The sequence below is a fragment of the Larus michahellis genome, chromosome 2 (genome assembly GCF_964199755.1).
Source record: "Larus michahellis chromosome 2, bLarMic1.1, whole genome shotgun sequence".
In the NCBI taxonomy this organism is placed as follows: Eukaryota; Metazoa; Chordata; class Aves; order Charadriiformes; family Laridae; genus Larus; species Larus michahellis.
In genome coordinates, this window is record NC_133897.1 from 7113789 (window position 1) to 7139939 (window position 26151).

The 26151-nt window shown below is 44.5% G+C and overlaps 1 protein-coding gene across 1 annotated transcript in view; it reads left to right on the plus strand.

Moving 5' to 3' along the window:
- The window catches only part of LOC141738599 (sodium channel protein type 5 subunit alpha-like), a 219412-nt gene that overhangs the window by 135518 nt on the left and 57743 nt on the right, over positions 1–26151 (plus strand). Inside the window, exon 16 of the mRNA XM_074574027.1 lies at positions 11792–12262. Within this exon, the coding sequence (XP_074430128.1) occupies positions 11792–12262 (471 nt within the window). The remainder of the gene's footprint in view (positions 1–11791; positions 12263–26151) is intronic.

A 26151-nucleotide genomic window follows, 5' to 3' on the forward strand; every position in this document is an offset into this window, starting at 1 on the left:
ACACATGCAGGTGGCTGTAAGTGGCCAGGGCATGAACTCAAATATTATAAGTGTCCCTCCTCTTTCTTGGTTAGCACATTCCCTGGCCACCCCATCCCAGCTGGTGCCTGCGCATTCAGGGGACAGCCCTGGCTGGGGACAGCAGCCACAAAGAAATCCTGCCTGGGGGAAAAGCGGGGAAGGGAGGTCAGCTGCTTACCCTCAGGGATGGAGAACAGGTCTTGGCTTGTCTTTGTTTACTACTGCAGATGCAATTTTTAGATCATAAAATGGACTAGCTGCCTAGCTCTCGGTTCCTTTCTTCTCTCTAGCACACTGGCAGTGGGCATAAAATCACAAAAATACCCTTATGGACAACTTACACCACTGACTTTTTCCTTTGCTTCCCCAATTTTATGTCCATCTTGCACTAAAGAAGATTTTGAGCAACCCCAGTTTCTGGGATTTCAGCCATGCACACAGAGTACAATTAATAAATAAGATAACTTTCAAATTTCCACATCAGCAAAATACCTTTTGTATTTCCTGACATAAGAATGTAGTCAAAGATGAGGTCATCATGCCTGGAAGGAAGAGTTTGCTTTGATCACGGGGTTGAGCACAGACTTGATTTGAAGGATGCTGGTACCCAATCCTTCGTGAAGTGCTTTTCTTACGTTTTTAATAATACTGCTCTGCAAAATGCAGCTCAGAGTCAGCTTTATCCTGTAGTTACACGCTGCAGGAAGAAAGGACATCCACCTCCTCCTTCCTTTCCTTGCAAAGGAACAAGGGTGTCTCCCTGGGGTTTTAGGAAGCACAAAGAAACTTGTAGAAGAAGCCACAGCTACAGTGCAGAGACCAAAGGGGACAGGCTGCTGACTGGGAGGCAGGAGCAGGTGATGGCAGAGGAAACAGGTCACTTTTTAGGACAGCAGAGAGGCGTGTGTGTCAGCACCTCCTGCCTTGCAGACACAGGGCAGCTCTCCTATTGGAGATACAACTGGCACCGCTGCTGGTAAACCCTCCTGCCCTGTTTCTTTGATGAAAGATAGGGTTTTCTCCTGCTTTTGAGCCATCTGTCTTTTCCAGCAGAGGTGTGTGGAAGCTGCAAGCCCATCCATGTGCTGTGAAGGCAGGAGATTTCGTACTGTGCAAAATTACTAGTAGAAATCTGTTTTGTAGCGTTCCTGAAAGAGGCTCTCCTGGCTGGCAGACGGCTCTGTCGCTCTGTTCTGCCCTCCCAGGAATCCGCACTTGCAAAAATGCAGAAAACTAGAACCTCCTTACACTCCTCACATTCACTAAATAGCCCTCCTTTTCACATTTCACTTAATAGGAAAGCGTGATTCTGTGATGGAACCCGAATTATAATACTAAACCTGGGAAATGTCTTAGAAAGTAATATTTTAAAGGAAATACCGTTCCCCTTCCTGTTTAAAAAAAAATAAAAATTTAATACTAATTATTTTTTGACTCTCTGATTTAATTTTCTAGTCTCTGGGCCTACCCTCATATTGATTTTGCTTTGCTGTAATGTATTGGCTCCAGGGAAGTCGTTATTTACTGTGGCCATTATCACTGGTTTTCTTTCTCTGTTATTCTGTTTCCAGGAGGTTTTTTTATCCTTTTGGTTCTCTATGGCTTACCTTTCCCCACATGTTTTCCATCATGTGTGAAGGATTATTACCTCTTTCTCTTGATCTCCAGTCCTGACTGCCCAAGGGATGTGACAGCCTGAGAGAGTTGTGATTGTTCAGCCTGGAGAAGAAAGGCTCTGGGGAGACCTTATAGCGGCCTTCCAGTGTTTGAAGGGGGCCTACAGGAAAGATGGAGAGGGACTTTTTACAAGGGCACGTAATGATAGGATGAGAGGTAATGGCTTCAAACTGGAAGAGGGTAGATTTATATTAGATATTAGGAAGAAATTTTTCACTGTGAGGATGGTGAGACACTGGCACAGGTTGCCCAGAGAAGCTGTGGATGTCCTTTCCTTGGAGGTGTTCAAGGCCAGGCTGGATGGGGCTTTGAGGTCTCTAGTGGGAGGTGTCTTTGCCCATGGCAGTGGGGTTGGAACTAAGTGATCTTTAAGGTCCCTTCCAGCTCTAACCATTCTTTGATTCTATGATGGCCTGTATTTGATGACTGACTGCAAAACTTAGTGCAGTCTTTAGTGACGGCTGGTTGTCCCCCTTCAAGGAGAGGTGTAGGATCTTTGTTTTAAAGGGATGACTCCAGGGATCTCACTTTGCCTTGGCTGGGCAGTGTCCTCCACGTGAGCCCAGCCATAGAATCATAGAATCATAGAATCATTCAAGTTGGAAAAGAGCCTTGGGATCATCAAGTCCAACTATCAACCCCGCTCTACAAAGTTCTCCCCTACACCGTATCCCCCAAGACCAAATCTAAACGACTCTTAAACACATTCAGGGATGGTGACTCAACCATCTCCCTGGGCAGCCTATTCCAAGCCATGCAGGGTTAGGGTTCTGTGTAAAAACCACCAAGCTTCAACTTCCCAACTTAGTTTTCTTCCTCGTGCCTTGTCATCATGTAGTAATTGGTAGAGCAGCTGATGAAGTGATGTTTGCATATGAGTAGTGAAAATACTCCAGGGATAACGTGGGCATTTCTCACCTATCGTCACTCCTTGGTGGGAGCAGCAAAGGTTCTCAAGTGTGTATGATCAGTCCAAGCCTGTGCAGTCTGTCTGGCTCTCTAATTGTCTTGACATCCTCATCACCAAGACAGCTAAAACACTTCTGTTGACTTAGGACAAAGCTAATTGTCTCTTGGTTTATAATCAATAAACTTTCTGTAGTTTCCCTAATGCTTTTGGGGTATGTTGAGCCTTTAACATCGCAAACACAGCTGTCTTGCTGAGAGAGGTTTGTAACAGGACTTGTCTGATAGCATGTTTTATCTGTCTAGACCGTGGTTTGAGAAGTCCACAGCAGCTCTGATGAAGCTCTTGCTATGCTGGTGAATTAGTGTTGTTTTGATATCTGATGAAAAACCTGCAGGAACATGTTTGGTTTTATGCTGCAGCTTTAGTAGTAGAAAGAATTTATCTACCTCCACTCACGATCCCACCCTCCTCTCTCATATACGACTTGGAGACTAAGATTTTCAGATCAGGAAGCACTTGGGTTCCAGAGACTCATCTTCTGATACTTCTAAGGGACTTAATTTCAAAAAAACACTGAAAGCCATCAGCTAAAAAAAAATAATCTAACTTCAGTTCAGCAGTTCTTGACCAGCACTTGGAGTGGTACGGTTTGCGTGCATGTTTATACCCATGTAGGTGGATAACAAATGAACAATACTTGGCAACATGAGGGATCCACCAGGTTGAGGTAAGAAGTGTCATGGCTTGCCTCAAGTCTGTGTTTCAGAGTGACAGGGCCATAGGTCCCCTCACTCTGCCTGCTTTCGGGGTGCTGCCGAGGCTGGGGGTGAGGAGAGGCAGAGGCTTGTGGCTGGTCCTTGCGAGACGGGAGCTGGGGAAGCACCAGCCTCGTCTCCCAGTTCAGCTTCCCTCTCTGCAGAGCTGTTTTCATTGTGTGGTCCAGCGTGTTGGACTGGCAGCAAGACCAATCTTGATGTGGTGCCCTCTGCCTGCCTCCCCCTCTCAAAAGGATGTACCCACATCAGGTCTGACATACCCCGTGCTGGTGCAGCTCTGTAGCTCCACTGAAAGCAGGGAGGGATGAATGGCAGCTTAAAGCGACCTCAAAAAACTCCTATGTGACACAAAGGTGCTGTGAAGTGTAATTAATAGGCTTAATCTACCTTTCCATTACTCAAGGAGATTTACTCCTGCGTAAAGTGGCGAGAACAGCACCGAGGAATCTGTCCCATTAATTATACATACCCCTTTAAACTCTGACGCGAGAAATAGGGGGACTGTCCCCCCCACCCATGCACACACCATCGAACATGGGGGAGCACAGCTGCCATCCAGCATCACTTCTCTGCCTCGTACCGGTTAAAGACAACCGGCTGCACAAGAGACCGCTGAAACTGCGGGGAAACGTAATATCAATATCAGAAGTGGAGGATGGTCAGCAAAGCTCCTAGCCTTATGGTAAATACCACAAAAACGCTAATGGGATGGGGAGGAACATTCACCTCACCCAGTTCCTACAGTCTACTGTGCAGCTAGATACAGCTGTACGGCCCATCCTACCTATTCTTCACAGTCAATGGAGAGAAAAGGCACTTTTACTCCTTCATTTCATCTCACCTGGTGCAGCCGTCAGTTTTAGGATGTGACACGTTGGGGTCACGCTCCTCTGGCTGTAGGGATTGGGTCTCGCCTGTCTGTAAAGGGAGTCCTGAATGTCTTTGATTCCCCTAAAGGGAGTGCGAGTGCCCAAGGCCGCACTTTTCCAGTGTGCTCTCTGCGAGGGCTGCTCTGCACAGGCAGGGGAGATGCACATGGTAGCTGTGAGGCTAGGGGCAAAAAAAATAATCAGGCCTTGTTCTCTTCTTTCTAAGGGAAAATGGAAATAATTTGCATGAAATCACTGAATTTATAGCCATTTTTGTATTTGCATATGAGAAAATTATTCCTTCCGTATTACTTCCATTTTTCTTTCCTGTGCAGAACATCCGCTCGCATTACCATCATGAAGTAGTGTGGGGATCTTACAAGGGAAATAAGCCAAAATTGGTGTATTGTTATTATTAATTTTCTCTTTATGTTATATTTATTTATATTGTTATTTATATTTAAACAGAGGAACCGGTTATGTTACTGAACAGATTAACGTGGAGTTGCTAAGAAAAAAATTCCTATTGCACCAAAATAGTACCGTAGTGCCCCACAAACCTCTCAACTACAACTTCTAGCTGCCTTGTAGGATCGAACACAGTCCACTTGGGAAGATGTCTGGCTGCAAGGCAGGAAATCCATATCCCCATTTCCCTGTGTTTTCATAGAATCATAGAATCATTTAGGTTGGAAAAGACCCTTGGGATCATCGAGTCCAACCATCAACTCCACTCTACAAAGTTCTCCCCTACACCATATCCCTTAACACCACATCTAAACGAGTCTTTAACACATCCAGGGATGGTGACTCCACCACCTCCCTGGGCCGCCTATTCCAGTGTCTGACCACTCTTTCTGTGAAGAATTTTTTCCTAGCTGATCTTGGGCAAGAAACATGAAGGAGATCAATCCTGCTCCAACCTGTGTTATCTCCCGCCTGCCCCTGGCCGCAAGGACCACATGCCATACTTGTGGTATCATGATCATTTTTGACAGCGAGAATCACGAGAATGGCATTATGAGATTGACTACAGGATGAAGAGGAATTGGGCTGGGAGGATATAAGCTTCTTAACAAAGCACAAATAGCTGAAATAATAGAAAAGGGTATATAGAAAATAACTGATCATGTAAATTGCTTTTTGCAGGAGTAGTCTCTCTTGGTAAATTTTGCCCTGGGATGAAAACGTACAAAGGATTGGAAAATATACTTGCAAGGAAAGAAATAATCCTCCTGTAGCAGAGAGATGGACTAGATGACCTGTTACTGTGGGTCTCTGGCTTAAATTTAAATCTCACACTTCCTTGATGCAGTGAAAGCCCCTTTATGAGCAGTTTTTCTTTGCAGCACCATGGATTTTGCTACAGTAAAGAAAATAAAATAATTGGTACATATTGTATTAGGTTTGCTAGAAGTCATCAAGGTCTCCGAAGAGAAAACTGCGTCTTTCCCATCTGCGATAGCCAAAGAACAGCGCAGATGTCCACTGCCATGAGAAAACAAACGGGAAGGAAGAAAATCAGTTTCTTCCACTGGTTAGAGAGTGCCTGAAGGGGTTCTTGCTGGTCTGTGTCTAACAGGCACTACCAGAGAAGTGGGTTTGAACAGGTTGAGGTGTATAGGTCCTGTTTTATCCACAAAAAAAAAATATTAAATGAGTAGTTGATGATCCTGGCAGGTACGTCACCATGCTGCTCTGCCTGGGCTTTTCTATGCAGCTGAGTCACAGCAGTGACAATGTGATGCCACAGGGATGCAATTTGTTTTAGCTGCTTTCTTTTTTGCATGAAAGAATTCACTGATGGGGCACGTCTTCTGCTCTGGACCCTGTTGTTTTGGAAAAACCTGCTTATCTGGCTCCTAGGAGATTCCTCTCCCACAGAGAAGCACCCTCAGGTAATGCAGGTCCTTCATAGGTGCCCTCAGCTGTCCTTCATACCCTCCATCTCCCACAGTGGAGATTCCGGTACACATCTGCTGTCTGAATATCTTCAGTTGTTTGAAGGGTCCTTTGGACTTACGTTTCTTAGAGAGGTGGTGGAGGCCCCATCCCTGGAGACATTCAAGGCCAGGCTTGATGAGGCTCTGAGCAACCTGATCTAGTTAAAGATGTCCCTGCTTACTGCAGGGGGGTTGGACTAGATGACCTTTAAAGGTCCCTTCCAACCCAACACATTCTATGATTCTTCTATGATTCTATGGTTCTATGACTTAAAAGCAAATAAGTGCTCATGAGAGCAGCTTCTGAACTGCTCTGCTTTATGAACCTCCCGCCTGAAAAGGTGATCCCATCTCTGACTCCATCCTACTAGGATCTGTCCTCTGTGGTCCAGGCAGATGAGAGCATCTAACTTTAGTTGCTGCTCAGTGTGAAGTTCAATAAACTTCATGCACAGAAAAGGACCAGGGGTTTGAAAATCCAACTCCCTTGCTTTGATGGCAGTGTGAGGTCAAGACCGTTTCCTCTACAGGAAAAGCCACACGGGTGAACTCATGTTAGATCCCCTGCAATCAAACAAGACCCGTAGCTGAGGACCTCACTTTGGAGATGACTTAACCGTGCCATTGAACTTTTGCGGGTGCAACATCATTCTCGCTCCTAACTGAATGAAATATAGAATTATTTTCAATCTGCTAAGAAATGGCCTTAGACTTTCCAGCGGGTTTTCAGCCTGTATTCAGCACAGCGTGTGACCCCAGTGAGAGTGCAGGGCAGTGAACACATTGCTGAATCGATTCACAGGAGAGCAGGAGGATTGCACGGGCTGGACGCTGTTTGACTGAATGACAGGTGGAAGGTTAAATACATAGATTTATATCCCTCCGTTTTTGCCAAATCAAGGTAAATACAAGAATGGAAGGGAAATGAGGGAGTAGCCACATGCTTTTGCTCCAAAAATATTTTAACTTTGGCAAGAGAGTTTGCAGACAGATATTTTTTAAGAGGGTTTGATCAGAAGGTGTCATCTGAAATTACACTCTCTGTTTTTGTACTGTGGTGGCCAAAACAAAAGGGGGTGATGGAGCTGAGGTGTTCAGGCTGCAACCCACCATGGCAGTATATGTGGCTCCCAGACTCCACCAGCAGCCCCTGCCTAGTGCTCCTTGGGGAGAAGGGGTCCTTCCAGCAGCCGGCTTTCTCCCCATGGCTGGGAAGCTAGGAATTAACTTCGCCACTTCATGCTTCTCTGCTCTTCACTTGCTGTGACTGCAGAATAGGTGCAACACTTTGTGCAATGCCAGGCTTGTTACCTGTGTGCCGCAGCTCAGCTCTGCTCAGGATGGGGCTGAAGCATCCCGTGCTCTCCTCTCACCTGAGGAAGGCTGCCTAATTATAAGGGTGGGTTAGTTATAATGCTGGCCTGGAACATGGAGTACCAGACTGGCACCAAGATGGACTTCCTGGACACCTGTCTGGGTTTGACAAGTCATGGACGATGCTCTTAGTCATACGATTTAGTCTGAGGTAGTCCTTGGAGGAGCAGGGAGTTGGACTGGGTGATACTTATGGGTCCTTTCCAACTTGAGAAATTCTATGATTCTGTGTTAGCTATTTGGTCTGCATCAGTAAGTGGCGCAGGTCCCTCATAGGTGCCCTCAACTGTCCTTCCTATCCTCCATCTCCCGCAGTGGAGATGCTGGCTTTAATCTAGCTGTGAGATACGAAACCCAAGCTAGGCTAGGCTTCAGTAGGCACCGCCAGAGAGGGTTCAGCTCTTCAGCATCTCCTGGCATGTCAGACTGTCTCCGTCATCTACAGACGTCCTAGGAAAAGTCCTCCAGCTTAAGCAGCTGACATACGGCTGGAAGAGTCTGATCCTCTGTGCCTTGTAATGGCACGACCAGAGTCACTAGCTTTGGAAAGGCATTAAAAAGTGAGTTTTTTATTATTATAAAGAAGCCTATGAAAACATGCTGTATTGTCATTAGGGTAAATGCTTAATATCGTTATGCTAAAGGAGTTGGGATTTCTTTGAGTGCATCTGCCATCTGATTCTTAACCTCAAAGACCAAAACAGTGACCTGCTTTCAGAGACTGGCTGCTCGGTGTCACCAGAAAGCAGGTTTCTTTTTAAGGGGATCCATATGGATATACAAATCTGTCATTGCTTTTGAAAACTAAATTAGTCTTTAGTTTGCGTTTACTTAAACTGAAAGCATTGCGTTAGCAACCAGGAGGACTGGATATTATTAGTAACCTTTTACAGGAAATGCGGTGTGTCATGGGTTGAGCATATATTTTTCTGGAAAATGCAGTGTACAGTGAAATGGGGGGAATAAGCAAACATAAAGTGCTTATACCGCAGTTCCCTCTATTTGAACGCCCAGCAATACACCTCTGAGGTTACCTGCTCATAAAGGGAGGAGGGAATGATATTTGAGATTTATTTTTGGCTAAAAGCATGAAGTGCAAATACCTTTTTTGTGCAAAATGTCATCTGCATTGCTGGGAAGTAAACAACATCGCCTTAATAATCCATGGTAAATAACAACACTAAGAAAGTTACCACCTATTATATACACCTGCAGGTGTATCTGGTTAAACTGATGTAACTGTAGTTTGACACACGAAATAAATACAGAAAAGTAAAACAAGGCATTTCAAACAAATTATTCTGTGAACAGCAGAATTCATTAACTATAGGATGAAATTCAGATGCAGGTAAGAAAATTTGGGTGCCTACATGGAGGTATTCATGTATGAAGAAGGCGTCCGAGCTACCACTGTAGTCTGCAGAGATCTAGGGCTTGACTCAGTTTTGTCTGGCTCCACTGGGGATACTGTAGGGTATCCATCCTGGCCTCCACCCAGACTCGGATCTCCCATGATAGTGTGTGGTGTCGGCCAGTTGCCTCAGGATGACTCGGGCACGCAAGGGTCAGTTGGTACTAGATGACCACATATCGGCAGATGCAAGCAGCTCTAACGTGGTCACCTGTATTTGGTCAGGCTCTGTTGTCTACATGATGAATTTCTTTTGGTTGAAATGGGGCTTAGATGCCTCATTAGACACTCAAACTTTGGTGTTTAAGTCTGGAGGCAACTGCCATCCTTGAAGCATGGTTGAGTTCCCTAAACACTGCCAGTCTGTTGCCTGCTGCAATACCCTGTCATGCCCTGGTTGGATGATAGCTGGAGATTTAGGAGGACGCACATCTCCTGTAGGTCTGGTGCAGGCGTCTCAGATAACCTCAAACAACAGCAGACACCTCTGTTAAGGTAACTGAATTGAACCTTTAAAGTCCAGATGATTTTTATTCTGGATTTCTTTGTCCCCTCCCTTCCCCCAGCTCCTTCCCATGTCCATAAGTTGCCAGTTGGAAGGAGACACAAGTTTGTGGCTTGTTCCAAGCCTTGACTGCACAGGTGGCCTGGGCCGTGTCTCTTCTTTACCCACATGCTTACTTTCAGGATGCTTGTAGCAATGTTGTTATCTCTGAGACCTCATCCCTCTATCAAATTTTGTTGGAAATGGCTAAAGTGATTCTGCCAGTGCCTCCTTTACTGTTGCATTCCCACTTGCTTGAGATTATATCCAGTACTCTGGTTATCAACTACCTGTTAGACGACATCACTTGCAATACCTCTGAGTGGGATATGCAATGGAAGATTGATTCATGCCAGACCACCACAGTGATTAAGAGGAGACCCGCACAAGCTGTTAGTGATGCTCCAGTATGATGGACCGGCCAAGAAACAATTAGCTTTAATCTCCCTTTCCTTTAGAGCAGCGTAGTGCTCAGTGCAGCGATAGTTTATTCAGCAGTTCATAATGGACATGGGCATCTGCTGTGCTACCAACTGCTTTCCTTTGTAATCACAGTGATTGCAAAGAGTACTTTATAAAACAGTCCTGACAGGACACTTCAAACACCGTGTCACCAGAGTGATTAAGACCAGGCTAGTTTTCAAAATTCCAGCTCATATATTCTGAATATTTGAAATAAGGGGAAACAGGGTGGGGGGATAATAGCAAAAACTTGTGGCTCTTTGGTAAGGCCCAGTGCTCTTTATACTGTTTATTTTGGTCCGGTGGACTTTATCAATTTAAGATACCATCAGAAAGACAGAAGCCAGGGGACTTACAAGTATTTCTGGTAGCATCAAGAGATCACAGAGAAAGTATCTTCACAAAGTCCATTTTATTGCTCAAACGGCAGGAGTGCTGCAGCGCTGGTCTCTCCCTCGCAGTGCCACGGAGCTGGCACCCACCCACCTTGTACAGGCAGCAGATGAGTTGATACCAGGCAACTTTGTCCTGGTTTATTTTGGGTAAATATCTTTTAGCTGATATTGGTTTGAGTCACCTTTGCCTCATTCTCGTCATCCCAGGCATCTACCTCCGGTGTGAGCTTCTTGCTCTTGTCAATCCATCACGAAAGCTGTAATTCATTCCTTCTCAGGCCACAAGCAGGTGTAATGTCCCATACACAGCAGCTGGTGATCAGCCCGCAAGATGTATCACTGGGAACAGCCTTCTAGAAGGAACTGGTTTTATTTATGGGTTATAATTGCATATACTGGGGAGAAAAAAAATCCTAGAAGGTAAAAAAGACGTTTCAACCATCAAATATGTCACCCAAATGTGTAGTTGTGTCTGATCCTGCAGTGCACTACCAGAAAAGGCAGACTGTTCTGAAATTGCAGGAACAAGAGGAAGCCAATTTATGGCCTCCAGTCACATTTGGATCTTCCCATACATCAGTGAAAATCTTCAAATAAGTTTTTCCTGACTAGCAGCAGCATTTCCAGGCCCAAGCCTGCTTTGGGGGTGAGCCCCGCACAGATTTAGCCACATTAATCCTGAGCGTGATGGCTTGTTTTTGCCTGGAGGGCAAAAGTTTTGAAACTGTATGACCTCTTGGGTGTTTATTCACAGTCACAATAGATTTTTTTCATGGCTCAGAGGATATTTAAATCAAGACTATCCATGAAAATATATACAAATATTTAGAAATATTTCCAAATATACTATTTGGTTTAAATGCCATGCATATGTACATCATTATATACGATGAAATATAAATAAAAATACTCACACTTAATAAAAACCAAAAAGGTCCTGAAAACATTCTTCTTATAGTCTTTTTCTACATGTAAGCAGTGCCTTTCTGGATGTCAGTAAGTCTTGCAATTAGTGATTTTCTCCAAGATGGAATACTGGCAATTACGGGAAATTCATTATACCACCAATTAGGAGAATACTTACACTATGTAGCTTCCAATGAAAATTTTATCCCATATTCTGTTTATGAGCTTTGTCTTTTCTTTTTTGTGTTTTGGGATATTGGAGGGGGAAAGGGAATGTCAGAGTGTTATTGTCCGTGCTAAACTTCTGTACCTGAAATTGAAGTGTTCGGAAATATCTGCACTCCTTTTCCTAACGAAATCCCCTATAATTAGAGGGATTTCCATGAACAATGGTGGTGTTACAGTGGCACAGCTTAGATGAGACTCAGACCTTCCTGCTTCCAAGACCAACATTTGTCCTCCGCAATTAATCATTGATTTCCTTTTAACTTCATTGGTTTCAGGTGCTCAACCTGTTCCTTGCCTTGCTGCTAAGCTCTTTCAGCGCTGACAACCTCTCGGCACCAGACGAGGACGGGGAGATGAACAACCTCCAGCTTGCTTTTGCTCGGATCAACAGGGGTCTTCAGTACGTGAAACACGCCACCTGGAATTTTTGCTGCAATGTCCTCCGGCACCCCAAGACGACGGCTGAAAAGAAGGCGATGATGAAGCTTGCCGCCCAGAATACAGGTGCCCTTAATAATTGTGTGAACAGTCTCACAGCCGCTGAGCTTGGCAAAGAGATGGAGAACCACAAAGAGAACCACGCTGAGGATGGCATGAATAAAAACGGGGAGAAACACCTAGGAATTACAGATAACGATGATTTTATGACCAACCCTGACTTGTCCATTTGTGTTCCTATTGCTGTGGGAGAGTCGGATATCGAGGAGGAAGATGAGGAGCAGAGCACCTTTACCGAAATGGAGCAGGTAGGCAACTAAAACGTTTGCTTGTTGCAGCTTATTAAGAGGGCCTTCGTTCCCACCCTTGCTCTGGATCCATGGCTCATGATCCAAATGTCCTATGGCCTAATCCTGCCTTTGATATGTTGTTAACTTCAGAAGAAGTTACAGCTGCATATCCAAGAGCCAAATTCAGTCTCCAACAAGAGGCATTCCCTTTCTTTGTATTCTTTGTGCTTATCTAGATTAATTCTTCTAACCAGAGCAATTAAACCCTTTCTCACACAGGAGGCTGCTTGGTTTTTTTCTTTCAGCTGAATCATGGGAATGTTACAGAACAAATCTTAGGTCCCGTGACTATGACAGGGGATTTTCTCAGTGTGCAAAAATGGGCAGTGGCTTGGTTTGGTTTGTGTAGCAAGAATTGAGGGCCAGGTAGTTCTCTTAGAAGTACAACAAGGCAAGGGCTGATATGACAAGGCACCACAGAAAGAGAGAAGATATGTGTTCAGACAGGGAAAATAGTTATTTGCCTGTTCTTTGGTGTGACATGGCAGATTTTCGTTTTCCCCAGAGCACCCTGCAGTAAAGGCTGAAAAATTCTGCGTAGTTCGAAGTGTCGGTGTAAAACAGAGAAGAAAAATCTTCGCGGGAACATTTTCCTTTCTCTCCTTCTCCCCCTTTCCCCTTTCTACCAGCTTTATCTCTTGGCTCCACACACCATACCTAGTTAATGTTTTCCAGACCCTCCAGCCTTGATCCAGCATCCTCTGACGCCGGCTGAGACCCGCGGAGTTCAGCAGGCACTGGATCAAAGCTCCTGTTTCAGATCCAGCTGTCAGGAGGGATCCCCCATCTCTCGGTTGAGGGGAGGAAAGTTTTGAAGCAAAACTGTCCTTAGAGAAGGGCCGTCCTAAAAACGCCCCAAGCAAGGACTCTGTGTCAGGAAGCGGGCACAAATCATCTCCTAAACATTAACTTCTGCCGCTCTGTTGCGGAAATCTTGTCAGTGTTAGTGCATCTGCTCACCAGCGAGTCTTGCACACTGATCGTCCCCTTGGGGAGCTGAACAGCAAGGGGTCAGAAACCTTTATCATCAGGTTCCACAGTCCAAATAGACACCTAGGTAACAAAACAAAAAAAAGCCTGAAATTATTGGTAAACACTTTTAGGGACTTTTTTTGTATCTGTTTTAAGGAATACTTTTATTGAAATGGCCTGTGGATCAGTGTGAGTGGCATGGATAATATCTATTTTTTTCTCTGAAGTCCTTCTCTATTCCCAGTGTTGTATTAGTTGAACCTACGAGCAGATACACTTGAAAAGTGAAATATGAATATAGTCTATGGGTTTCTCCGTATCAACCAATCTGCAAATACTGACTAGTATAAATGTGTTTAATAGCGTATAAATGTCTTTAATTCTGGAGTTTTGGGTTTGGTTTTTGTGGTTTTGTTTGGGGTTTTTTTTGCCTTTAAAGATGATACCCACACCTTTCTGCTACATCTGACAGAGGGTCACAGTCTTAAAAACTCTCAGATTTTTCCTTCGCAGTGCAAAGCAGAAGTTTGTTGACGCTTTGCACGTAAGTGTCCATGAGGTCTGGAAGCGTGTGTGTGTGTGTGTTCATGCACACACGTGTGTGTGTGTTGCATGACTGTATTCCACCTTCCTCAAGAGAAGTGGCAACGTTTACAATTGCAAGTTAAACTGCAGCATAGAGCGCAGAGGGTTTGGGATTTTTACGTCTTGCTGTACCTTAAAAGTATAGAAATGCAGATTTCTATTTAGCTGCACGATGTGTCCATGTAGGTGCTGGTGTGTATGTTAGTAGACGGAACAGATAGCTGTCAATTTTATGCTGTACAGCAAGTAAATGTGGAATTGGACATTTAGTGAGATCTATTAGCATCATAAAGGAGAGAACTGATGTAGAAAAATAGGCATTGTAGCGAAATGGAACATTATGAATAAAAGTTGATCTGAAGATATTATGAAAACTTCTTCAAATTGTTTCAACAATATGAAACGTTATCGTATGTAACATAAACATCAAGGATTCAGAGTGAAACAAAATAGGAGGAAAAAAAAAAAACAGCAAGAGAATCCAAAATACTGTTTTCACCCTCTATCTTTTCATGAAATTTCATGAAATTAGAGGAACATTGTCACATTACCACAAGATATTTGGATTACAGTGAAATAATATGGTTCACTGCTGGTGTGCGCATTAAATAGAAGGCACGGAGTTGAGAAATGTATTCATTAGCCTTGTCACTAGTGTTTTCCGGGCTTTGACAAACAGCTGCTGCAGGTCACCGCTGTTCCCCCGTGCATAGCCCTGATCAATGGCTTTCAACCTTTGTCTGCAGGCCTGAGGGGTCTGCTGCTGAAAGGGTCCAGACACGAAGCGAGTTCATAAATCCAGCAAAGAATTTTATCAAATTTCCAGAGAGGAAAATGTGTGCGTGCAAGGGGTTTGCAACTCAAAGGCTCAAAATACATGGGCATAATAAACAAACAAAAATAGGAAGAAGCTCAACAGCAGAAATGATAATTGTGTGATGAGCTTTGCATTTGCTTTCCTGCAAAACCCTCATAAATTTGCACAGCTGTAAACGTCTCCGTAAGGAACAGAGCCATGAGAAAGCAGATCCCAAACGATTCAAAGATCTGTCATTTTTAACGGTGCCCATTCCAAAGACGTACGATCTCTGGACACACACACAAAAAAAAAACCCCACCTCTCTTGACCACCACCTAGGTTTCTGCAGAAGAAATTATTGCACCTGGAGGTCAATAAGAAATCCCAGCTCCCTGGATATAGAGTTGTGGGCGTTACAGGGGGCTAACCTGCGTATCAAGGGCAGCCCTGGGGAATAAACTTCCCCAATCGCTCCTAGATGCTTTAATCCTGCGAGCTCCAACTCCGTGGGGGTCCTTACCTCCTTCCCTCCAGGATGGCCATGACCACCCCGGCAGTGCTCACAAGGGAGGAACAATGCGAACAAGAGCAAAATTTACATGATTGCACCGAAAGGGCACAATTACGGTGAAGTATCTTTCTGTGTGGAGGCCACCATACAGAAGAGAAACTACCAAGGGGACACTAAACATTCAAATCTATTCTAACTTTTCCCTAATTATAATCCATATTTTTACATATTTAAATATTTTAGCATGTACAACGAGAATGTGTATTTATATTTACTTCTGGGGAGAAGACAATGTACCCTGCTTCGCTTTAAAGTTGTTGGCTGACCTGGAATTTAGCAGCCCTTTGGCAATATTGCCAGAACCTGCGTTCCTCCTCGTGCACGTAGTTTTTTGTGCAATAGCAGGGGAGAGGAGGCGAAAGGAGATGCATAAACAGGGCGTATATGTATGTATGCCTCTCAAGGGCATGGCTAGGTAAACCTACACAATCCTTACACGTCCTTTACGCTTTTCTGTCAGTTGAAGATCCTGGACCGTATTCTGTTCATCGTGTTCTTGCATCGGTCCGGACTCATCCGTCATGACGGAGAGGCTGAAGGGTCTTGGGGAGAACCGCAAAGTTGTTGATGCTGATGGGGTATTTTGAGGTGATGCTCAGCTGAGCTTACAGGTCCTGTACCAGAGCCGGGCTCTTCCCAAGAAGTAACAAAACTGCTCAAAAGTAAGCCTTTGAGGCGATGAGAACGCAGCAGTCTGAAATTTCAGATGATGAGAAACCCTTCTGTGACTGCACATTTTCCTCTGAGTAATAGAAATGTCTAAGTTTAAATTTCAGCTGCCATTTCTATTATCAAAGCTTACGCTGGCAGCTGCCGTCTTCCTGAAAGCTACCAATTTGTGGCGCTGTCACTGAGAGGGTTTCGACGGAGCGAGCCCACCTGATAGCTTCTAAATCTCCTTTGATTACTGAGATGCAAGTGAGATGCTCTGCCGGCTCGGAGAGCCAGGAGACACGTGCCTGTAGCCCACACAGATGGTGGAGGGATCAGAAAGAAAAGCTGAACAATAGAAGTCAGCGCAGGTGCAAGAGGCTGGCAGAAGAGGAGAGAGGCTGAGAAAGGACCGCCTTGAACTTAATTCATTTGTCATTACTGTGTGTTGATGCCAGTCACTGCAACCTTCTAGCTTATGTCTTTATCTAACTCCCCCTCCTTGCCCTGCTCATAGTGCTGGGGAAGGCTCTCCCTGCCAGTCCACAAGATTTCTTCGGGATTTGATGATAACTTTAGCCTCATAAAGAGAACAAGAATAACTGTCTTCCATTTTTCCTCTGTCTTTGAGATGTATAATTTAAATATGGGTTGTCCTAGCAGGAAAACAGCTCCCAAAAGCTCAGCAGCAGCCACACTAGCATGCTGGCTGCATCTTCTCAATGTTCTTTTGGGTTGTCATTTTGGCTTCCTAGATGATTGAAATGTGGAAATTAGTTTCTTGAACCTCCGTAGAATGTCCTGTAATTGCTTATAAAGAACGTCTTTTCATGTGTGACATCAACTTACAGTCTCCTAAAGGAGTAAGAAGCAGATTATGGGGACAGAGAGGTGATGGGACGTTTCAGTGTGCGCAGTTCAGTCCCCCTGACGCAGTGGATTCTACCAGAATTTACCTGCAGTTTAACTACATCGACAGTTTCAGACATCAGAGGGTTTTGTACCGTTTACATTAGATATCTAAGTCCCAAGCTTAAATCTTCAAAATTCCTACTTTAGTAATGTTTAACCTCCAAGGTGCCCATAGCTGTAGCCCAGAACAGTGTGCGCCTTTTTCTCAGTGACATAACTTTTTTGGGTCAGAGGAATCCTGTGATTAAAGGACTAAAAGGAGGGTCCAGATGAGTGACGCTGGGTGTCCCAAATCAGTGCCCGAAGTCTGTGTCCTGCGCTTATACTGTTGAGCTCTGTCTTGTTTCTATTACCCCAGACGTCAGTGATGTCCAGGTCTTTCTGCACGCTATCCGGATCGTTTTCTGCATTGATGAGTTCCTACAGTCAGCAAATTTTATTAGTACAACCTAAGAAAATGGCTCTGCCATTTCCTCGTTGTTTGAGTCAGCCCGACAGGGTTGTTATTGCTTTCTCCCCTTTCTTAAATGTAATTACTACGTGTGCTGCCTTACTCAAATGACTGCCCTCGACTTGGTCTGTCTGTAGCGTGCCACTGAAAGGATCATCTCTGCCGTGGTGGCTAGTGGCTCTTGGCCACAGCAGTCTGAAAAGCATCTCAGATTCGCCGCCTCTGCAGTGACAAAGCCAGGCACGGATGCTGCTTTCCGCAGAGATAACACCTTTGTATTTTCACATGCAGCGCAGTGCCGAGCCAGCAGCACTTGCCTGCTTGTCTTCAGAAAATGCCATTATTGATTTGTTCCGACGGAGTGGCTAATTGGGTCATATGGAAAGTGCTGGCTGCCTGCTGCCGGGACGGAGCGCTTTGCATCTTCTTACCCCTTCCTCGACAGTGGGCGCGACACGCCGTGGGAGCCCTGGCTGCCTTTCCATGCACGGCGACCAGGTCCCAGCTCCCACCGTGCCCAATTTGTGCCACCCTGGGATTGCCAAGCCGGCTGAGGGCTGGCCTGTCCTCTTGCCCAAGGCTTACCCCTGGCTGTGGAAATCCTTAAATAGCAGAGAGTTGTTGCTGTGCCTGCTAGGGCTCACCTTCCCGTGACCCAGCAGGGAATATTGCCCGCAGGAAGGGGACCACGTCTTTCACTGCCTCTCAGGTTTTCCCAGTTTCCCAGCTGCACTTCTCAGTGTGCTTTTCCGAGACCCCTCCAAGGCAGAGCAGCACCTCTGCGGTGATTTGCAAGAGGTGTGGGTCTGGATCTGCTGTACATTGCCTGGATTTTGCACGCTGAATGAGTATTTATCGCTCCAGAGCACGCCTTGCTTTCTCAACCATATTCACATTTTTTTCTCGACTTTTTTTTCTCCCCTCATGTATAACCTTGTCTGGGGTCCACCAAACGCATCTCCCAGGAAAACCAGGTTTCCAGACTTTAGATGATGCCTCTGTACACATCACCGATAGAGCTGGCTGCCACCGCAGTCTCTATTCACTCCTGCAGTTTCTATATTGCCCTGAACTGGATCAAACCCCAAGTTTTTATTCTCTTCTTCTCCATGTTTATTTCAGAATTACTGACTCGTTTTATTTCATTTGACAAGGTGAAACTATTTCTGATGGCTTTTTTTTTTTTGCATGTTTCTACCACTAAGGGTTTCATAATTTTGAGGTCAGAGAGGGCCATAGGGATCATCATGGTTTAGCTTTCTCTGAACGCTGGGTCAAAGACTTCAACCACTAATTTCTGCGCAGAGCCCGTAAGTTCATTTTAGCCATGATACATCATTTGTAAGATAGAAAACAAGACTGAAATGTCTCAGGTAACAGAGAGTTCACCATCTGCATCTGGACGCACATCTGTTTCCTCTGCATACAGTGGAAATTTTACTGTACAATTTCAGTGCATTACAGACCTGCTCCTAAACCTGAAGTGATTCTATAAAAGCCAATAGAGTTCTTCCAGTCTGAGACAAGTGTAGCTGAAATTATTGAAAATTGCTATAAAAATGCCGGTGCATAAAGATTTTGATATAAAATTGTTTGTGACAATGTCTTATGCTCCTAATAATTCCAACGTCTATAAATCAGAGATACCATGAAGTCATGCGTTTATTTGACAGGGCGCATTAATTTCAGCCTTTTACTGCGGGAAATATACTTTATTGTCAAGAACCGTAATGCCCTTTCAAACAGTATTTATATTCTGTCTGTTTTCAGTTCCAGTCTGTGGGATACGTTCTCTCTCAGTGCCACTGGATAAAATATCTTTGAATTCTGTGGATGGCTCCCCAGTTCCTACTGGCAGGAGAGTGAGCCCACGTGTATACATGCATGCGGCACGCAATAAATCTTAGAGCATTCTTCTTGTCAGCTTTATTTGCGCCAATATTTTACTAATCATTAAGTAAGGTAGCAGGGTTTTTTCCTTATTATTACATACATAGTTTTGCCTGGATTTCACCGTTTTTAAACTGTATGTTTTGCTTTGCGTTTCTTGCAAAATGCATAGATGTCAATTATTTGCTTATTATTTTTAGCAATAAAATAGAACATTGATGTAGTTACTGTCTTCGGAAGGGTAGCAGCAAGGCCATTAGAAAAAGAAAAAGGACTGTAAATCGCTGCAGCAGATTTAAAGCACCTAGGTCCTCATCTTTGCTTCTAGATATAGAAAGACATTTGTGTTTATTTTGTTTCCGTACGATGGGGCAGAAGAAGACTCTGTGTCAGGTATCTGCTGACGTGATTAGAGCAGTCACACCGCAAAGAAAGGTTTTAGGGTACTTATTCAGTGCGCGGTGGCAGGGAAATGTATTTGTCCACAGCATAATGCCTAAGGTGGGGGAAACACAGGGAGCTGATGGAGGAGAGAAAGAGGGGAGAGAAGAAAAAAAAAAAAAAAAGAGGAAAAAAACCCACAAAAAAAAGCGCCTGGCATTGAAAGAACCGATATCAGGCGTAGCGGAGTTGACAACATGCATTTGGACAAGTGCCCAGACCGTGGACTACACGTCAGTCACAGCTTACTGGGTGCCATTTCCCAGTATCCATATCCCTCCCTGGAGCAAAACGCTGCCCAGAAATGAGCATTTCTCACTGTTTCTCCCTTTGGTAAAGAAGATGCCGACATTTAACATTTTGGACAAAAAGAACAGCAGCCAGTTCCCCAGCGGCTCCTGTGCCAAGAGAGACAGTGTGTGAGCGCGTGTGTCGGGGGGTTGAAATTACTCCCATTAATTATGGTCCAAAATAGCAAAATTTAAAATAATGGTTATTTTGTTGTTATTGCCTGTGATAATACGAGACTTCCTTAATGATCAAAATACCGACGCCTCATTTGCGTGAAAGGTTCCGGGTTATTTCAGGCACTTTCACTCACTGCACCTTGAGGCAAGCTTCCAAAATTTAAACTTCCATCAGAGGAGCCCATTAGTTTGAGTTCTTCACATTATACTGTGGAGAGATCCCTATTACCAAAAGAAACATAAAGTAGATTGTGATTAAACTTCAAAATGCAATTTAGCAGAAGGTATTAGCTTGAACTCTGAACAATGAACACTTATGAAACACTTTCACCGCCTATTTAAGCCTATTGAATTGATAACAGGCTAAATTAACTTTGGCAGTCCATCTTTTTGCCAAGTTCTCCCACTTAGACTAATTTTAAGAGTCAACCCTTGTAATAATGAATCTGTGTTTTATTATGGGCAGTGCGTTGCCCAGTGTGGGAAAAGATCTCAGGCCAGCAAGGCAGAAGCCATTAGGAAGAACGTGCCTTTCTCCTCCACGGTCAGAGTTCAAACGCTTAAAATGTTCTGGATGAATCCATGACAGAGCGCTGCTAAACTCCTGTTCCCCTCCTTGTGGGACGGCGTTTGGCAAAACATCCAGCGCTTGTGCAGTGACCAGCCGTTAGTGGTTGTGATGATGTTTCTCTGGCGAAGTTTTAGTTCGCTTTTATTCAAAACGAAGGAAAATACCAGGGCAGGCTGGTTCCAGGGCAGGTTTTGCTGTTAACAGCCCCTGCTGAGCAGCTGGTTTCTGGCCAGTCTTAGCCTTCAGCATTCTGAATTTTAAGGGCCGAGTTCTGGTATTTTTATCCAGCTAAGTACTCAGAGGTGCGTTATTTTTTAGAACAAGTACTGCACTTTGCTTCCAAATAGCCTACAACTTTTAGGGGGAAAAAAAATAATGTGTTTCTGAGGTGCACTAAGAGGACAAGTTCAGTGTTTAGCTACATAAGTGTAAATTCAAACTACAGTGGCATTAACTCCGACAAATGACAGCTCAGTTGGAAACTCCTTTGGGACCTGTGGGCGTCCAAGTAGAGGGGCATCATTTCATCCACTGGTACATCCACTGGGAGCCGGGTAAGAGGCCTGTGCTGTTTCTGAACTCGGAGACTATTGTGTTTAACGTGTTTTGCCCGTGTTGCTCTTCTGCATGTCTGTGTTAGTGATTTGGGTTTTAATAAACGGGGTCACTGAAAAGGCTGGGTCACCAAGAAAAAGAAAAAAAATCCAGATGGATTCACGTGGCAAATAGGGGCAGCACCTTCTAATTCTGACGTTTGACTGCTCCCTTTGCACCAGATTGTTTCTGGCTTTTGCATAGGTGAATGGGAGGGGCCTGAAAAACTGAACAAAAATCAGTCCGCTGAGCTAGCCCGATGTCTGGTTGTTTCTGCTGAAGTGGAATGATGGGCCAGGTGGCATAGGATGGAGAGTGGGGATGACCAGTCTCAAATAATCAGGTTTAGGCTTTCTCTTTCCTGTTTTCATACCTCATTCTTTGAGGAACTTGAAGGTCTTAAATTACGTACATGTGTAACCCTAAGGGAGGACTTCACACGCTTTACATCAGTATTTGCAAATGCTGTAGTCTGCTAATAAAATGCACTTGCAAAGGAAAACAGCGTAGCATGAGTCCCCTCTGTGTCTTAGTGATATCGTAGTGCTGTGGTGGGGTATCACTCCAGGTTTTCCTCTGATTTCTCATTAAATTGAGTAGCGGCAACTCTGCTTTACAGAAGCAATTCTTCAAAGCGGGTTAGAGAGATTCTTAAATGGGCACACTTAAAATTGACAGCTGCACACCAGCCCTTTTTTATTCCTAGCGGAATAAGTGATATTAATCTTCCCCTTCCCGTATTAAGGAAGCAAGGGGATTTTCCTGATGTATTTGGTGATTTTTCTTCTCATGCTAAACGTGCAGAAATATAAGTCCACTGATTTTATTGGTGCCACAAGGATTTACATTTATTTGTTGAAGGAGAGAATCAAGATCATAAATGATCTGTTCTGGTAATAAGAACCCGCGATTCATTTCCCTGGTTCACGGTTATTTATTTCTCTCCCATTTTAGCTCTGATTTTTCAAGACTTTTCAGAAAGGCTGAATTCAGCATGTCTGAGAGTTGTCAGCCCGGCAGCTCTGCAGACTGTAGTCTCCTGTTTATTTTACACACGGAGCAGGTGCCACCCAGGCAGAAACGCAGGCTCGCCGTAGTTCAGCGGCGTCGCAATCTGCTTGCTTCCCCCCTCATGCAGAGGTAGGGCGTAAACAGTTCAGTTCTCACCATCATCTACTTCTTGGCTTCTTTGCAGAGGAAGGGATGCCAGTTACTAGATGCAAACTGTTGCTGAGAAAGGATGCCAATTGCTACCAGGCAGGGTAATTTTATGAAACCCATAGCTGTACGCAAGGAGGAACATAAACATCAACAATTACTCTACAGAGTAAACAGTCTTCTCATAGCTATGCGTGTCACACTGCTAAACTGGGTTTGCTGTAGATGAAAATCTCCTCAGACTCTTACTATGGTTTTTATATCCGAAAACTGGCTATAGGAAGCTTTGCAGGTTAAAATATGTTGTCATCTATTAAGGGACTAATTGCTGAGCTGCATTTCTCAAGGAGGCTCAATTTCATAGTGGCAGTCATCTATGAATGGCTAAAGCAGCGATATTTCTGTTGCCAGCATCCTTGCCTGCTGTTGATGCTTCCTCTGATGGGCGGCACCCCATGGGAAAAGGGAGTCCCACCTGTATGGCCAAGTGTGTGCAGACTTGTATGTGGGGGGACCCGGTCAAGCCCCCACCGCTCTGAGTCTGCTCCTGGAAATGTCCTGACCAGCTCGTTCCTGGAAAGTGACTGAAGAACCTGGACGTCCCTGAGATCGCGTTAGCGTCTCAAAATTGGTTGTCAAAGAGACAGAGGGACGTATGAGCCCGGTGGGGAGCAGAGAAGATGTATAGGGTTGAAGCTTCCCGTTGCACTGTGGACTATGTAAAGGGCAGTTTGCATTTGCACTGGCTCACCAGAGACAGGGGATACCCTGTCCACCTCATAAAATAACTTAAACTAACTTTATCGTGCCAAATCCTTCATAATTCCTTGCTGGCTCTGCAGTGACAGTTGCAAGGCGGGTAGGGCTCCAGAGGCAATTCCCATTTCTTGCCTCCCCACCTGCCTGGGAGAGGAAGCTTCCTGCTATCACAGGCTTTGCACGTCGTCTTTCCCACAACAACTGTGGCCAGGGAATCAGGGAACAAATGTTACAAGCCAGGGTCATGATCTGGGGAGTGAGTGAAGCATCAGGAGAACCCATCCGAGCTGATCGCCGTCTGAAAGGCAGGTCCTGGGATCCTCTTTCTAAATTTGCTTGCACAGGATGGAAAAAATGATATTTCCATGGGGAAGGAGCAAAGTGAATCTGTGCTGATGACAGGTATTTGTCTTGTTTTGCCAACAGCAAGTCCTCTTTCCAGAGGAGCGGCATTTGCACTAATCCCCATTTGAGCCTGAAACAATTAGCCGATCTGTGCTTTTCAGAGGCAGGACGCAGTGTGGAGCCTTTGTATTTATTTGTGTCAGCAAACAAGTATGTGGGTCCGTGCACAAACACGCTTGAGATGGCACCCAGATTATGCTCTATTTTCAATCTGGTTGCTGTTTTTTCTGGTGCTACAACTGACCCGCAGCGTGCAAGGGGACGACACTGCGTCCGTCCTCCTCCACGTGCTAATTACTGGTGCGGTGTTGGCAGATCGCCGCTTTTTAGGGCCCAGATCAGAGCAGAGGTGAGCAAACTTTTGGTTTACGCTTTAAAGGGGCTGAGGTCTGACCTGGGCTCCCAGCCCTCCGTTTGCATGCGCAAAGTTTTTGCATCGCTGGATGGTTTTCCTTTATAAATTATGAAAACAACCGAATCAATAAATATTAACATAATGTGTATTGCCTTGGCAACATGGCACAAAAATTAAAAACAAATTATATAAACCACCCACGGTGGGGAGCTTTGCAGGAGATAAACCTGCTGCCGTTGCTGCCAGAAGAACGAATCATCTGGAATCAGAATAAAAGCAAACAGTCCGAAGTTAAACAACCTAAACCAAAGGCACCGTTCCCCGGGCAGGTCTGTGCCGATCTTCGGGTGCTGTGTGATGGCAATGAGGCTCTTGCATCCCAGGAGAGTGGCTTAGCAGGGCTGGCATCACTTGTTTGCAAAAACTCCATTGGTTCCCTAACGCTCCTTTTGGGATCAATCTATACAACCAGATTGTCTTGAAGAGTCTATTCTTCTTAGGGATTTTTCTCCGGGATTTTTCTCCCACCTCATAAATTTGCAAGACAAGTGTGGAAACACATGGTGACGGACCAGATCGTTGTCCGAACACATGCGCCCATTTTCCCCTTTGGATAATTTGACAGGATGTATTGCATCAGTTTTAATTAACGTTAACTCATCGAATGCTTGGTACAAGTAAGATTTCTGGGAAGTGGCTGGGTCCAGGTCTCCTGGAGTTTAGTCTCTTGGAAAGCGTTGCTAAGTCTTGGTACCACACAGAGGGGTTAGTAAATAGAGAATTGGTGTAAGTTTGGCATTTGACTCTAGCTTAACGCTGTAATTTGCTTAACAACTTGAGTATTCGTCAGATCAACTGAGCTACACAGCCTGTTCCCGTACACTGCATAGTTTCTAATGAATCTGAGCGCACAACCTTTCTGCATAAATGAACTTGAGATGTCACCTCAGATTGCATTCCACTTTTAACATGAAACAATTGTTTCTGTTGTTTTAGCGCTATAACCAATATCACGCCATTAAGATTACTTGGTGCTATGTCGTATGCACATTGCATTATAAAAAAACCCTTTTTATGGCTGAGTGCCTTACTTGCGCGTACTGTGCCTTCCACGTTAGCTTCTCCCCTGAATATTGCACTATTTCCAAAGATGCGCCTTAAAGAGTGTTACTTTTTGACAGGGGTGGAACTGTAACTTGATGATTATGGAGCAATCTCTGCCCTGTGAAGATCAGTGCTAAATTGTGCCTAGAAATTGTATGTAATACATTCTTATGCAGAGGATACAGGCTTGGACGTGCATAATTTAATTTATTAAAGTTAGAATATATTTTAGACCACATGCCCTCTGAAGCAGGAAACAAGTAATTTGATTTTAAATTAATTTGCTAGAAACACAGAACGACATTTGAGAGGGCTGGTACAAACCTGACAGTCCGAAAGCATTTATACGGAGAGCAATTTGCTTAACCAACTGCTTCCTTTGTGTCATCTGTTCTTTCAGATAGTTATATTTGGAATAAAGTGTTTTTCTGCTCCTGGTACCTCTTGAGGGACTTCCTGTGGTGATGTGGCTTTAGAACTGAGGTGGGCAGGCTGCGGCTCCCTGGGGAAGGGAAACTCACTTAATACACGAATAACGTTGAATGTCAGTCAAGCCAAGGGAAAAAAAAAGGTGGACAAGTGAAAGATAAATAGGTTTAAATAATTACTGTTGAAATCCTGTTATGCTTGTAATTTTTTTCTCAGCATGGAAGTCCTTCTGTAAGCAATTCAGCACAACCCTTTGAGACCAGCTAGAGTTTTATTAATGTTTTAGTAGCAGCATTAGTAATGGCATGAACGATGGTAGTGCTGTGATGAGCTATGGAGTTTTCAGAGAAACCCCTGCCTTAGGTGAATCGATAAAGCCACACTGATTTACACCAGCGAAGAACCTGGGCCTCCAGATGTAGGGACCAACCCTGCAAACATCCTCTCCTCTGCCATTAGTCCTGGGAGTACTTCTAGAGAGCTCGGCAGCAACAATCATCACCCCAAGAAGAAGTGGCTGGATTTAATGGCACCACTCATATGAGCAAGCACTGGGTCTAGTCAGATGTGTTTGCAGGAAAAAAAAAAAAATATTGGTCTGATTCCAGAGTCCATCCCTTTTTAGTGAAGTACTTAAGAATGCACTCTCCTTTCAAGCTGCGGTTAAGTCCTGTTGGCATCAGTGGGTGCAAAGTAGTCTCAAGTGTTTTGCTGAATAGGAGCTGCGTACGTT